The sequence below is a fragment of the Henckelia pumila genome, chromosome 2 (genome assembly GCF_033568475.1).
Source record: "Henckelia pumila isolate YLH828 chromosome 2, ASM3356847v2, whole genome shotgun sequence".
Classification (NCBI taxonomy): domain Eukaryota; kingdom Viridiplantae; phylum Streptophyta; class Magnoliopsida; order Lamiales; family Gesneriaceae; genus Henckelia; species Henckelia pumila.
Window position 1 is genome coordinate 129,715,243 of NC_133121.1, and position 15,228 is coordinate 129,730,470.

General features: G+C 39.2%; 2 protein-coding genes across 2 annotated transcripts; both read right to left on the reverse strand.

The window, feature by feature from the left end:
- Positions 1 to 9,219: 9,219 nt before the first annotated feature.
- On the reverse strand, positions 9,220 to 11,203 carry LOC140882427 (glyoxylate/hydroxypyruvate reductase HPR3-like). Its single transcript, XM_073288424.1, has 2 exons — positions 10,533 to 11,203; positions 9,220 to 9,986 (listed from the first exon to the last, which is right to left on the reverse strand). The coding sequence occupies exons 1-2, from the start codon at positions 10,989 to 10,991 to the stop codon at positions 9,465 to 9,467; spliced, it is 981 nt and encodes a 326-aa protein (XP_073144525.1). The 5' UTR covers positions 10,992 to 11,203; the 3' UTR covers positions 9,220 to 9,464.
- A 138-nt stretch (positions 11,204 to 11,341) lies between these two features.
- On the reverse strand, positions 11,342 to 12,549 carry LOC140882426 (probable carboxylesterase 8). Its single transcript, XM_073288423.1, has one exon. The coding sequence runs from the start codon at positions 12,409 to 12,411 to the stop codon at positions 11,425 to 11,427; it is 987 nt and encodes a 328-aa protein (XP_073144524.1). The 5' UTR covers positions 12,412 to 12,549; the 3' UTR covers positions 11,342 to 11,424.
- Positions 12,550 to 15,228: the final 2,679 nt, after the last annotated feature.

Genomic DNA, 15,228 nt, shown 5'->3' on the forward strand with positions numbered 1-15,228 from the left:
TAGGACCCATAGCTAAGAATCGACGCACAGTGAAACGCTCGTCGTCATGGTGACGATGACGCCGTTCTCGACGAGGCTCCCGGTCGGCATCACCCCAACGCCCACCAACACTGCCATGAGAACTCTGGTCGTCACGATTTGACATCTACAAAAATACCTCAAGATGAGACTAAATCCCAAGAATTCTTTTGCATGCTCTGATACCATAAATATAGTGACCCTTACCCGGATCACCTACTAAACAGAACTTAGGCATGCAATTAACTTAATTAAACAGATATCAGAATAAAACTGCGGAAACCATAAACAAATACAATCCCAAGAAAAGGAAATCTGTAGTTTATCCAATAATATACAACCAAATCGAATAGCTGTATAAACCCAAACAACAGTAATAAAACCTAAGCGAAGCTCCAGCTGGCCAACCACTGACTAGCCCCTCCTGGATCCACCCTCCTCGTTCAATCGCAAACCTGCCCCATGGAATAGGGTGTCCAAAAAATACAGAGTATGAGACGTGAGCATAAAACGCTCAGTGCAAGAGTATGAGTATACATGCATGCAAAGTGAACTCCCTATAGACTCGAGGTCAAGGATCAGATAACAGAGACAGACCGGGCCCTGGTATGTAGCACGTTGTGCCGTCGCTTCAGGAGGTGGCTCCCATACCGAGATAACCATGGATACGCCGGACCCAAATCGATGGAAGTCCAATCCACTAACAGGATAGGGTACAACCCTACTAACAGACATATCGAAAGAGATACAGCAAGATGCAAATGAATGCAGCATAATATCATGGCATATAAATCATGCAGTCACATAATACATGCATACTCAGTCAGGATATCTCGAACAGTACTTTCGTACCTCAAAACAGTGCAAGCTCTACCAACTCTAGGTCCACGCCTATAGTCTGCTCTACACTGCCAAATGATACTACTATCATCAAAGTGCTCTAAAAGCCTTAACTAAGCTATTGCATACTCCAAAATATTTATAGGAAGCAAAAGCTATACCTTCGTCCGTCGTTAGCCCTTTGATGTCGGTGCCTCCAGAACTTGGGCACAACTCCGCTACGACTACCGAATGCCTCGCCGACCTCCGGACCAAGCCTAAGAAGACTAGAACAGCTCCAAAAGGACTAGAATAGAAAGGAGAACTCGGAATTGGCAAATGAAAGTGAAGTCTCGGCCTTCTATTTATAGACAACGATCGGAACTTTCGATCCTTGATCAGAACGTCCGAACCTCGATCGGAACGTCCGATCCTGCCATCGGAGCTTCCGAAGATCCTGATCTGCCACGTGTCAAAATATCACTTGTTGACTCCGGATAGGGGTGATCGGAGCTTCCGGTCCTGATCGGAGCTTCCGATCCAACCACACGTCATGGCTGACGTAATAACGATCGGAGCTTCCGATCCTGTTCGGAGCTTCCGATCCTGATCGAAGCTTCCGATCTCACCTTCGGAGCTTCTGAACTCTACCCAAGTAATTATGATTAATTCCTTTAATTACTCAATTAGGGTACGGGCTACTACATCAAAGGACTTATCCATCACCGTCTGCTCGAACTCCTTGGAGGAAAGGAAAGAATTCCGCCATTCAGCTTCGGTGCCAAAGTGCTCCTCCAAAGCCTGGGAAGCATCCAGAGCTGAAGAATGATGCATATCCGCCTCCGTACGGGCGATTACCAACTGGTTCTGCATCACCTCTGCGGAAGCCTAAAGCCCACTCACGGCGTTCAAAGCCAGGTCTTTTTCCTGCCAAACTTGACCAAGCTCCCGGGTAATTTGCTCTATTTGAGCCTCCAAAGATTGAATCTTGGCAGAGCGGCGATCTTGGATCTCAACTAGCTTACGCTGCCATCTTTCCTCCACCCGCGCCACATCTGCCCGGAAACCCTCCAGCGACTCTAGGTGGGATCGAACCTCCGCTTCATGAGTCTCTCTTAGGGCGGTTGCCTGCGATTGAAGCAGGGTGATATGCTCCTCAAAAGAGCTGCACCTCTCGCTCTCTCGGGCGAGACTAGCGTTCACCTCATCAAGGGCATTGGCCAGCATGCATAAACCCTGCATCCAAAGCAACCAAGGGATTAAATAAAAACGTGCACAAGCACCTTTTTTCAGGTACCTAAAGGGCAGAGTTTACCGTATAAGCATGAGAAACACCCTCCGATAGTTTGGAGGTGATACCACGAGCTGCCAGTAAAGAGTGGTCTTCTGGGGAGAGCAAGCTTTGGATTTGGGCAACTTTGGAAGAGGCCGTCCCTGATAAGAACAGAGGAAATCGAGAGCCCCAGGAGGTAGAATCCACTTGGTCACCCCAGGCGTGAGAAATGGGGTCACCCGCAGAGATAGAAGCGTCCCAGCCCGGGGCCCGAAGGGCCATAGAAGAAATAGGAGCAGATGAGGCCGGGTCCTTGGATAGCGGGATGTCCTCCGAGTCCGTCAGGTCGATCATCTGGGATACCTGGCCAATTTTCCTCTTACTATGGGAAAGTGGTACCTCATCTTCCAAGTCCTCCGATGACAAAGATAGCTGGGCTTGGGAAGCAAGTCGAGGTGGGCATAGCGCCGTCATAGGAGTCCCGGCAACAGCAGCGCTTGAAAGGGGAGAGAGCACAGCTGAAAGAACCGGCACTGTAGACGGGGGGACTACCACGGTGGGTAAACGCAAAGGACTTTGCGGATGAATAGGACTCTTTTCCTCCCTACGGGCCTTCTTCCTTCGCTCGGCTAGGGCTTGGGTTTTCTCTTTAGCGGCCTTCCTCTCGGCTGCCCGCCGGGCGAACTCTTCCCTGATCATATCTGATGGCTCTGCACCAAAGGAACAAATGTGAGTACGTGTACGTATTAATAATAAAGTAGTGTAAAGAAAGTCAGAGAACAGTCATTACCAAGTTGAGCCCCCGGGTCGCTGTATGCATTGATCACCTGGTCAAGGAGATCTTCCACCCGGGTGCCCAACCCGTAGGCTATGATGTTATCATTCGTTAATAAGGCAGGGGAGGAAAATATCCTATTCTTGACTAAGGTCAAACTACGAGTATAAGGTTCCTCAACCTTATAATGTTCGGGAAGCTCAGGTTGAGGAAGGAGACTAGATAAGAACCCGGTCCTAAAAGGGAAAGAAGCCGGGGGTTGAATAAAAAAATACCGCTTTTTCCATCCCTTTAAAGATGAGGGGATATCGGAAAGAAAACGAGCATTCAGCCGTGCGGCCAGGGAGAAAGCTCCTTCGTTGAAACGGCAAGAAAAAAAATAGTGCAAAATCAGAGGGATGATGGCTAAATTGTGCATTTTAAAGAGGATATAGGTCGAGGCCATTATTCGGAAGGAGTTCGGGTGGAATTGATTAATAGAAACGTGAAAGAAGTCGGCAACAGCTAGGTAGAAAGGAGGAATGGGAAATCGAAGGCCACTCCGAATCTGGTCTCGGAAAAATGTGTAGCAACCGTGAGGAGGAGTATCAGGAGTACTCCTAGGTAGAGGACGGAATAAGGAATAGGATAAAGGGATTTCCCCTGAGCCACGAAGTTCCTCCGCGGCCCCTTGGGAGAGGGTGCTAGGAAGGTAAGTGTACCAACCCAAGGAAGAGGGCACAAAAGATAGGGGTTTTGGGTTCTTCACTTTTTGTTTGCCTTTTCCTTTGGGGCGAGAGGAAGAAGCAGCGGAAGGCTTCGTCGGGAATCGGGAAGCTGGCTTAAAAGAAGAAGGTCGGGAAAGCAGCGCTCGAGCTACCGCTTGGCTCCTCGTCTCTGGGCGAGCCTTTGGCGTTCGCTCCAGAGGTAGATGAGGTACCTGTAGACATTGAAATAAAACTTACAGAATTAAAGCGAATAAGGGATGCAGGGAAGCGGACAACGAAACTGAAAGCACAGTCGCTGAAAGCCAAAAGGTAATGAGTTCGAGAAGAAAGACGATGAGAAGAAGAAGGAAGGGTCGCGAAGGATTAAATACTAAAAGGGGGCCAAAATAATCTGAGCCGTGTATTTTGAAATAAACGGCAGAGATACGCAAAGCGTGCTCAAGAAGCTGAAGCAACGTTTGACAAATTCTCTGACAGACGCACTACGAAGCGTCTAGGGCTGACGTAAGGGTAGCGACTCCCGGGTAGATACCCCGGGAGATAGGACCCAGGATGACGATACCCCGGGTGATATCACATACCCGGGATGACGATACCCCGGGTGGATTGGACCCGGAAAGGTGGTATTGGCCTCTCGGGACAGCGGAGCAGGTCCTAGCCCGACTATCTTTAGGAAGTGTGATGATATCACATACCCGGGATGACGATACCCCGGGTGATATCACATACCCGGGATGACGATACCCCGGGTGGATTGGACCCGAAAAGGTGGTATTGGCCTCTCGAGACAGCGGAGCAGGTCCTAGCCCGACTATCTTTAGGAAGTGTGATGATATCACATACCCGGGATGACGATACCCCGGGTGGATTGGACCCGAAAAGATGGTGTAACTACGACACGTTAGAGAACCCGGGACTGGGGGGCAGTAACCTGGGATCTGCAAGAAAGGCTTAACCTGGTAGGTCTTAGCATCCGGACCGACACAGGAGATCGAAAGGGGCCTGGGAGCTAGAACCTCCCGGAGTAAGCCTTCGGAAATTAGGAAAGGAAAGGAACACCAGTGGGGCCCCGGCCTTTCTATTTTTAGAGCCAGGAAACGGCCACGTTTATTTGAAGTATGTCAGGGTCAAATCACAAATCCAATCATTACTAAACACGAGCCAAAGGAATGGGCTCTGTCCGAAAATTATGGGGGTCTAAATCATACGTGATAACCATCTTATCACCCTAAAAGTTGTCAGTAAGGCCATACTCAGTGATCATTGAGGTCCCGGGTGGGCGAGTATAAAAGCCCATTCTGGGGGGCAAAGGAGAGAGAGGACTGAAAAAAAACGGACAAGATATTCGTATATTTTGTATCTTCACTTACCTTTTCCGCTCGGGAATTTACCCATCCCCGGATAGTCATTTTGTGATAATCACATCAAAAATATAGAAATTTAAAATTTAAAAAAAAATGCAGATTTGCATAAAAATTTTATTTGTGATTGTCCACAAATCATAATTAAATGAAAGGTACGTGTTATTGATATTTTTTAAAAAAAATTTAATGAGAAAATTTTTAGGATAATTTTTTAACATTATTGTCCTCACCACTCCCAATGAATTATGCACTCTATTATCTGTCCATGTTTTTACAATTTGGACATATTATGCCTGTTCCAACAGCTCAAATTTGCTTCATCGTATGGTGACAACAAAAATAATTACAACATTAGCCGCATCACATTGACCCTTGTATAATATTAAATTAAATTAATTGATCGATGATCCACGGTTGATTCGATTCCTCCTATTAACAACTTTTACCGATCCTCCTATCAACAATTTTTCGAACCTCACATCGGATTTGTACATTATGCTACATATTTACCTTGACTAATGTGATTTAATGGTAAGGGTGATAACGATGCGGTTTTGCTGTTTTTTTTAAAAAAATTCAAACTAAATTGTCATATGCGGTCGGTTAATTTTTTAAAAAATTAATCTTGATTTTAAATGCATAATTATTTTTACGATTTCGGACGGTTGCGGTCGGTTTGCGATTATTTTTGTGAATGATCAAGTTGAATGCAAAATATTAGAATAAATATTCGAATTGATTCAAAAAACTAAAAATAGAGTGTCTTCAAATGTAAAATATAGCTCAAAAATCATACAAAAAAAATTTAAATGAAACAATAATCAAGATTCAAAATCAAATTAATAATCGAGCACGACATGATCCTCACAATAATAATGATCATTACACTATATTGTCATTTTTCTACTTTCAAAGTTCAAACAAAATATTTCTAGTAAAATTAGTAAATCCTCTAACAAATAAAAGATTGTTTTGAAGAATATTTAAGGTGTCTTTTTTTTAATATGAGGAATAATTTTTTTACTAGAGTTGAGATATATATTAAATGACCAATTTTTAATTGAGTATATTGTTTACAAATTATTATAACCTTAAGCCAAATATTATCGGAAAGGATTTAGGTGTGACGGTTTGGTGCGAATCTTGACCCAACAAAAAATAAAAACCGCACCATGTATGCTGTGCGATTTATGATTATTATTTTTAATTGTTGTTTTAAAAAAAATTAGAAAAAACGGTGTGGTGTAATTCGGTTCGGGCGGTTACTAAAAAATTTGATCACCTCTATTTACAGACTATTATGTTAACCGAAAACAAATCCAGCGAGCACCAAAGGAACTTAAAATTTATTTATTTTTTTCTAAATTAGAATTATGTAAATAATAATATGTTCTTCAAGATTTTGGAAAAAATAAAAAAGTAAGTACATGTTGAAAAGTAAAATTTGTTACGTCTATCCATTATTATATATAGACAGATAATTAAAAAAAAAAAAAAAAAAACCTTCACGGATGCAATTACAAATTTAAATTTACAAGATGTTTCAACAGTATAATTTACGAAGTGTTATTAAAACTATAAAAATTTTAAGATAGTGTCTGATAGAGCTTTTAAGAAGCACTTTTCAACTTTTTGATGAGAAGTGCTTTCTAAAAACTCTTCCAAATACTACATTAAGTGTGCATCCGAGCTAATTCATTCATTTAAGGTCTGTGATTGTGAATGTATTCTCATTATTTGGATAACTTAAAAAAATAAAATTCAAATTAATTTCATACTTATTTACATTTCACACTGTATCTGTGCTGATCATTATGAAATTCAAATAACTCAAAATATTACGTGGATTTGAAATTTCAGTCATTTGAAATCTATTATGATTTCACAAGTATAGTTTAAAGTTAGAGATGAATTTGTCCTGCCTCTGTTTAAATTATTCACACAAAATAATAATAATAATAATAATAATAATAATAATCATCATCATCGGTAAGGTCGATGCGGGCTCAGACCGCATAATTCGACGGGCATCGCACTCATGACCTCCCCACTCCTGGCAGTGGGTTTTTGCCCTCCCCAGGAATCGAACCTTGTACCTCCAGACTTAAGTACAAAGTTTTATGATTCCTAGTACGACGGGCATCGCACTCATGACCTCTCCACTCCTGGTAGTGGATTTTTGCCCTCTCCAAAAATCGAACCTTGTACCTCCAGGCTTAAGTACAAAGTTTTATAATTCCTGGTACCATTGAACTAGCTCTCAATTGGTACCAGGAATCATAAAACTTTGTACTTAAGCCTGGAGGTACAAGGTTCGATTCTTGGGGAGGGCAAAAACCCACTGCTAGGAGTGGGGAGGTCATGAGTGGGATGCCCGTCGAACCATGCGGTCCGAGCCCATGCTATAGGCTGAGGAGGGATGCGGTGGAAGGACGTGAGTTTTTACAAAAAAAAAAAAGGGACGTGACGGAACATGATTGGGTAAAATCAGTGGATCCCACATGAGACCCACTGATTTTACCCAATCATGATCCGCCACGTCATCCGCAGGGTAGCATGTACTAAACCACCATCATCATCATCATCATCATGGATTTCAAAAATGATTCACATAAAGTATTTCCTTAAAAAAAAAAATGTAATTAGTGACGTCATTTCAACGTATAATATCGACCAATAAAAGCATCTTTTTCGGAAATGACTATTATCCTATGCCCTGGTCCCTGAACGAGAAAATGAAGCATCACATAGTACGCAGCCGTCGGGTTGGGCTGCTAATGGATATTTCATCGGCCCAGTAAAGATGGGTTTGTTAAGTCTGGGCTTACATTTTCAGGATGGTCATGTTTTGGTCTCGGACCAATGATAAAATTATCAATCTACATTCATTTTCTTTCTTAATTAACTACGTTCGAACTTTTTCTTTCATTGGTGCATAAAATTAGGGCTAATTGCATGCACATCACCTGTGAAAAGTTTAAAAGACATAAAACCCTTTAAAAAATATTAATAGACTAATGCATCCCTCAGTTTTTTAAAATGTAGCACATTTCACCCCTATGTTATACAAACTTGGGCACATTTATACCCTCTCATAGGGGTTTTTATGCTAATTTTTTTAAAACATAGGGTCTAACATGCTATTAATTTTACACATGGGGTTTTATGTCTTTTAGACTTTTCACAAGGATTGTGGATGCAATTAGCCCCATAAAATTATTATGGTGTTTTAAATAAAAAAAAAAAAAGGACTTAAATAGAATTTGTAGTCACCGAAAAGTTCTAAATACAAATTAACCAATCTTATCCAATGATAATATTAATAACAAGAATTGCACCAAATTAGTTGGAATATATTAATTACACCAGTATTTTCAAGACATTATAAATATTTTTCTTTAATTATACTTTGTCTATAACTAAACCCAAAATTACTTCAAATGCAACGAAGAATATAGGTTACCAGTCATTTAAACTATAACGATTAAGGGTTAAATATTTATCAAGTATTTGTTAACATTAGTACATGGAAGTCCGAAACTCCGTACAAACATGCATTTTTCGCATGAGTCATGCTAAATAATACATTAGCTTTAAAATTATAAAATTATCGTTGCACTTTATTTGAAATTCTTTCAAAAATACATTTAGAATAATTTGTAATTTCAAATATAATATATTTTTTTTAGGCAAATATTATGCTGCATAGTAAAACTCAAGGTGCACAAACAACCACTAGATCAATGTGGGCTCCACTTGATTTATGTGATACTTAGATAGTATTTGAGAGAGTTTTATGAAACACTTTTCAGTTTTTTTTTTAAAAAATAAAATATCATAAAATTTTGTTAAAAAAAGTTGAGAAATGCTTTCTAGAAACTCTCCCGAACACTACCTGTTGTCCCGATTCCCGAGGGAGATTGCTCGGCGAGACGTCGAACGTGTTACACTCGGTGGAACTTAGTATTGACCATGAACGTATATTTTTTTTCAAGAAGGAAAAGAAGTTTTATACACCAATCTCGACAATATAGCCACAATAAGAAGAAGAAAGTATTATGCTGCACTTCAAGTCACACAACAAGAATAAGTTCAAACTTGCCGATATAACAGTTGATAACTCTACTCCAATGAAACCAGAGAACGCAAAGGTTTATTCGAGTAGGCGGCCTCTAGATTCCAAGACATGAGTTCATAAAGATCTTTGAAAGACCCCGTCCCGTCGTCAACATAGGATGTACCTAAATCGAGTTGAAATCATATAGAAGGATTTTTTTATATAGAATACAAAAATTGTCATCGATCTCAGAAAACAAAACGTCAAAGAACCACCTATAATTTCAAGCTCAAAGTTCGATTGCTCCATCCAGATCATAGGTTTACTAAAGAAAAAAGAATCGTAGTAGTACTCATTCGGTTGATTTTATGGACACGAAAGAAAGCGAAAAGAACTGTAAAACGATCAAGAACATATCTCAAACATAGCAGTAGCAGAAATGACAGCTCTACTAGAACGTAACCGGAGAAAGCAACGGCTTATTGGCGAAGAAGGCCTCCAAATTCCCAGAACTGAGTTCATATGAATCCCGAAAAGATGACTCAGTGAACACAGCAAAATGTGGGGACAACACAACATTGTCGAGTTCCAAAAGCTCCGTAGGAACACGAGGTTCGTTCTCAAACACGTCCAACCCTGCACCAGCGATTTCCCTTTGCTGCAAACATCGCACCAATTCTTTTTCATCTATCACAGAACCACGCGCGATGTTAATAATCAACCCTTCCTTCCCTAACGTCAACAGAACATCCCGGTTGATCATATGATGTGTCTGCTCAGTTAACGGACAACATATGACAAGAACATCAGATTCAGCTGCCAACTCTAGGATGTTAGGATGAAACATATACGAAACTGACAAGTTTTTGTTCCTCGAGTGGTACGCTAGCGAACACCCAAATGCTTCAAGCCTCTTGGCTATCTCTAAGCCAATGCTCCCCAATCCCACGATCCCAACTTTCTTGCCTCCCAACTACAACAAGACGCTAAAATTAAATATCGAGCATGATATATAACAAATGCTATCCTTATTACAAAAATAACATGTTCGGATGTGACATTAATTTCAGTATAGAATATAGATTGTGCCATGGATACTAATAGCCCACGGTAGATCTCTGTCTCAGGATCCTAAAATTGGATCCTACATCCTACATAGGAAATATCAAACATGCTCTGCACTGCAAGAAAGGGCTTTGTCTATGCTTGCTAGATTCAAGAGCCCATATTTTTTTTTTATTTGAGATGATATCATTTAAAATAATATCATATTAATATCATATCAAATGCTAAAAATAATGGACCATTGGATCCCATTTGGACACTACTCCAATGAGGTAGCATTGACAAGACCGCAAGAAAGATAGAAAATCAAGAATAGTCAAGCCTTAAGCCCATTCCAGATCAAGATTTTGTATAATCGAAAGGATGATTAGATTCAGATCAATATACATGCAGTGAGTTCTGTTCCTGATCATTCGTTTCCGGTAAATGTGTTTGGTGCTGAAATTTTGTGTACCTTGAATCCAAGAGGGTAACTTCCTTGTTCAGGCCACAGACCATTTCTCACATATCGATTCCCAGAGCTGATTTTCCTCGAGACATCGATGAGTAACCCGACAGCGAGGTCGGCAACGTCGGTGGAGAATATAGATGGCCCGTTTGCGATAGCGATACCGCGGCGGCGGCATTCAATAAGATCGATGTTGTTGATCCCAGCGCTGGTGGTGACTACAAGTTTAAGGGATGGGAGTTGGGAGATGACGGCGGCGGGAAGCTGACAAATACCTGAGCATAAGGCGGCTGGTGTGTTTTGGGCGTGCTCCGCCAGGTATTGGGGCAGCGGCAACGGCGATTCCCAGGGCTTCAGAAGCTGGAATTTGGCGGAGAATTCGTGGGAATGTATTTTGAAGACGGAAGGCGGGCCGAAGACGATGACTTCCGGGCGGCGGAGATTGTTTTCACCTTCTTCAGCCATGGAACCTGCACAGGTGACTGGCAGTGGGAGGAGATTGTTTCTAATTCCTCAACATGTATGAATTGATGTATGTTTAATAAAAAAAATCCACACGAGGTTTAATTGATTTTGTCCATTGTTAAATTTCTAAATTTTTTGTATATACAAATTAAAAAAAAAATCATATGTTGTTTGATTACTACGGGACCAATCCATCATTGATTGACATTTAATTCTTTTTATGATAACCGAAATTTCTAGAAATTCAAAAATCAATCGTCTTCCCAATTTATGGTCTTATTAATCAAATTACATAAAACTTTTTCGTTCCAATCATCTGATTATTAACATTAACATAAGGATACACAATGTTGAAAATTTCAAACTAAAATATATCACAATTTTAATTTTTAATAATAGTAATAATAAACAACCATCATCAAATTTGAGCGCGCTAAATCTTGGAGAGGGAGCAGATGAAGTGTTTGATATCATCGTAAAGGGCTTGAGCGAAGTTGGGATCAAACACCTCTACGCCATGGTGACCTCCATCGATCCACTGACAGATCACGTGCACTCCGCGTGACTCCACCATCTTCGCGAATCCCTTCTGTCTGTCGATCAACGGGTCTCCTGCATATCCCCTCACCACGCTCACCGGCAGCCGTCCGATTTTCCCGTCGTGCCTCCCTTTCGCCGCCGGATCGCAGTACTCATGCCCTCGATCTGAGTTCTCCGGCAATGACAGGGACCATAAGAGATCCGATGCGTGCAGGGGAACCACGTGATCGTCTTTGAATTTCAGCTCTGATTCAGTCCTCTGCACTCCGCCGAAGAAGGGTTGGTTCATGATCAGAGCCGAGATTTTGATCGGCTTCAGATCGAGGTCTAATGTGCGGAGACAAGCGTGGTACACCATGTTCGCCCCTGCGCTGCTGCCCATCAGGAAAACTCTGGAGAAATCGGCGTACTCTTTCATCCAAGGGTCGCAATCATCGGTTCCCACAGTCAGTGCTTGGTTTTTAACCCACATGATGGCTTCCACGGCGTCGTCGTACGCCGCGGGGAGGCGGTGTTCCGGCGCGAGACGGTAATCGACGGAGGCGATCAGCGCAGGGATCTGAGCCGACATTTTAGAACACGAATCGTGAAAGATGGTGGTTGCGGAGCTGAAGAACACAAAGCCGCCGCCGTGATAGTAAATGACAATGGGTATTTTGGATTCGGGAGGAAGGTCCGAGGGGCGAAAGAGTCGTATGGAGGTGTTGTTGGTTGGGTTGAGAGGTAGGTCTTTGTAGAGGGGCTGATCCGGCGATAAAGGGACGGTGGGGATTGGGTTGAGCCTGGTGACTGAGCCGTCGGGATTGGGGACGAGACTGAGGAATTCGTAAGCTTCTTCAATGGATGGAATGCTGCTGCTGCTGTGTTGATCGGCGGACATGGTGGCTTGCTCCGGTCAAGATTTTGGACTGATGAAAAGAACAACTGAAGAGGAACCACATTTAAAGTTGACTTGACTGTTGGTGCATTTAATTCGTATTTTCATTTATTTTCTTTCGAAATTTCAAATATATCCCTACACAGACACTTGCCATGTGTTTGGATTAATAAAAAAAATTGTAATTTCATTCTTGATTTGGATTTGAATTTGGATTTTATAAATTTATGGAACTGATATTTTATTACGATGATTATAAAAATTTAAAATGTAATTTGAAATTTGATTTGATTATTAAATATCATGTTGCTTATTTTTTTTTAAAGTATCATGTTGCTTATATTTAAAAAAATTTTGTTGCTTATTTTAATTTGTTTTATTAGTAACATTTGTATAATTTTTATGATAGAAAAATTTGTTTTTGAAAATATAAAAAATATTTATTTTAACTTGGTTGTTTAAGAAATTAAAAATACAAAGTTTATTAAGATTAAATTAAAAATAAGATTGCCAAAATTTGATAAATTAAGTTTTTAGTATTAAAAAATGATAAGATAAATAATAATTTATAGCATTTTTTAGATATGAAAATATATTTTATTTGATTTTCTAAAAATATAATATGTAACAAATTTTGGATATCAGTTATTCCAAACTTCACCAAATTTCGTTATAACAAACACATTGTTCCTCATGTTTTTTTTCTCAATTCAATAATCATGGTTTTCCTACCATTTACTTTACTAACGTGAATAAAGAAAAATATTAGAAAAACAAGTTTTACAGAAGAGAAAACATCTATATTTTACTTTGAGTAATACTCCTGTGAGACGGTCTCATCCATGAGACAGGTCAACCCTACCCATATTTATAATAATAAGTAATATCTTTGGCATAAATTGTAATACTTTTTAATGGATAACCCATACAAGAGATCCGTCTCATAAAAATGACCCTTGAGACCGTCTCATAGGAGTTTTTGCCTTTTACTTTTGTTTAATGAGTGTTTAATACGATATACGAATTAGTTAAATAATTAATTTATTTAATAAATAAAAATAATAATACACATAAATATTAAACTATATATTGTTAAATAATTAATTTATTTAATGAATAAAAAATAATAATACACATAAAAATTAAACTATATATTTGAGACAGATACAAATTAAATTATAATTTATTCATCTTTACAACTAGCTAGAAGCGCAGTAAATACATATTATAGAGTTTTAGAAGGCTCCCCTCCCATAAATACGTTAGGAGGTTGACGGGCTAGAGAGGGAAATAAATGCACAAAACGTCCTCTTAACCACTTTGAGACCACACTTGCTAGTTGCTAAGTCAAATTTATTTTTTGCATATTAATTTATCATTTTTTGGTTTTTGCCTATCGATTTTTCAAAAGTTGATTTTGGTATATATACTAACTTTTAGTTTTATGTTATTTTGGTTCAACTACTGATATAACACCATAAAATATTGATGTGAGATCAAAAAATGATGACGTGTCAAGCTGCAACATTAGCAATTGGACTCCAAAAAATCAAAAATTAAAAGTTAGTGTACCAAAATCAAACTTTGAAGAGTTAATAAACCAAAAAAAAACAAAACAAAACATCGAAAATTAAAAATTAGTGTACCAAATCAAACTTTGAAGAATTAATGGACCAAACAAAAAAATAAACAAGTTAATAAACCCAAAAAAAAAAATCATTTTGCCTTTTTATGCTCTCCCATTTAGATATCAGTGCTTCTAGTCTCTAGATAAAATCCTATTTGCTTCAATACACATTTCACACAAATAGACCACGTACGAAATGAGTTGCATATCACTAAGTCTGATATTTCCGAAGCTCTTGTCCAATATCAAAGAATCCAATATTCGAGTCCAACTACCAAAATATGATCAGTGAACTTGAAAATACGATCAAAACCAAACTATGTACAATAGGATCAGTTTGGAGGGGCGACAGAGTCGATCGAATGAAGGTGTTGTTTGTCACGAATGGTCCGGAGATGGATCGGAGGGATGCTAGCTAATTCAAATATTACCCCTAGCTAGTGAATGATCATCCGTCGGGGTTTTGGACTAGATAGAGGAATTTGTAGGCGTCTTCCATGGATGGCAGTGGTGGCGGCGCTGCCGTCAAGCTCTGTTGGTCGGAAGACATTGTTTGAAAATTTGTAGCCAAAGTAGAAGCGACGAGGCCGTGAGTGAGGTGATTGGCTGCGTTGCTTTCCAATTTTCTTTTATGTCTCAGATTATTTCCGAATTAACATATATTTAACAATATGATCATGCATTATATTATCGTTAAAATAAAAAAAACGTTGAAAGATTATAATAAATACTAATATAAGACATATTTTTTTTTAATGTACATATAAATTTTATTAAAGAATAATCAGATACAGTGTATCTCATAAAATCCAAAAACTTGTGCCAAGACTGTGAAAAATTAGATTACATGGTGGCTATACTGTTTATTATAATTTATTAATATCCACTTATCAATTTAAGTTAATAATGTTGAAAATATATTATTATTATTATAATTAAATGTTGAATATTGAGTTGTAAAATGTTGAAAATTAGTGTGTGATGATGTAGATGATGATGTATTAATTTTTGGACTAATCTCAAATATGGATCTATAAATAGGTCTTCATTTGTGATGAAAAATATAATTGAATTGAGAGAGAAAAATTTGTGAAGTGTAGAGTTTGATATATTTTGAGTTTTGGAGTTTTTACTTTTTACCATAAATTTTTACTTTTTCACAACACGTTATCAGCACGATAGCTCGAAGGTTC

Excerpts from the sequence above, each read along its gene's own strand:
- LOC140882427 (XM_073288424.1), bottom strand. The coding sequence starts at position 10,991 with ATGGCTGAAGAAGGTGAAAACAATCTCCGCCGCCCGGAAGTCATCGTC. Across the intron at positions 9,987-10,532 it reads GTTACCCTCTTGGATTCAAG|TTGGGAGGCAAGAAAGTTGG; the intron begins GTACACAAAATT and ends GTCTTGTTGTAG.
- LOC140882426 (XM_073288423.1), bottom strand. The coding sequence starts at position 12,411 with ATGTCCGCCGATCAACACAGCAGCAGCAGCATTCCATCCATTGAAGAA.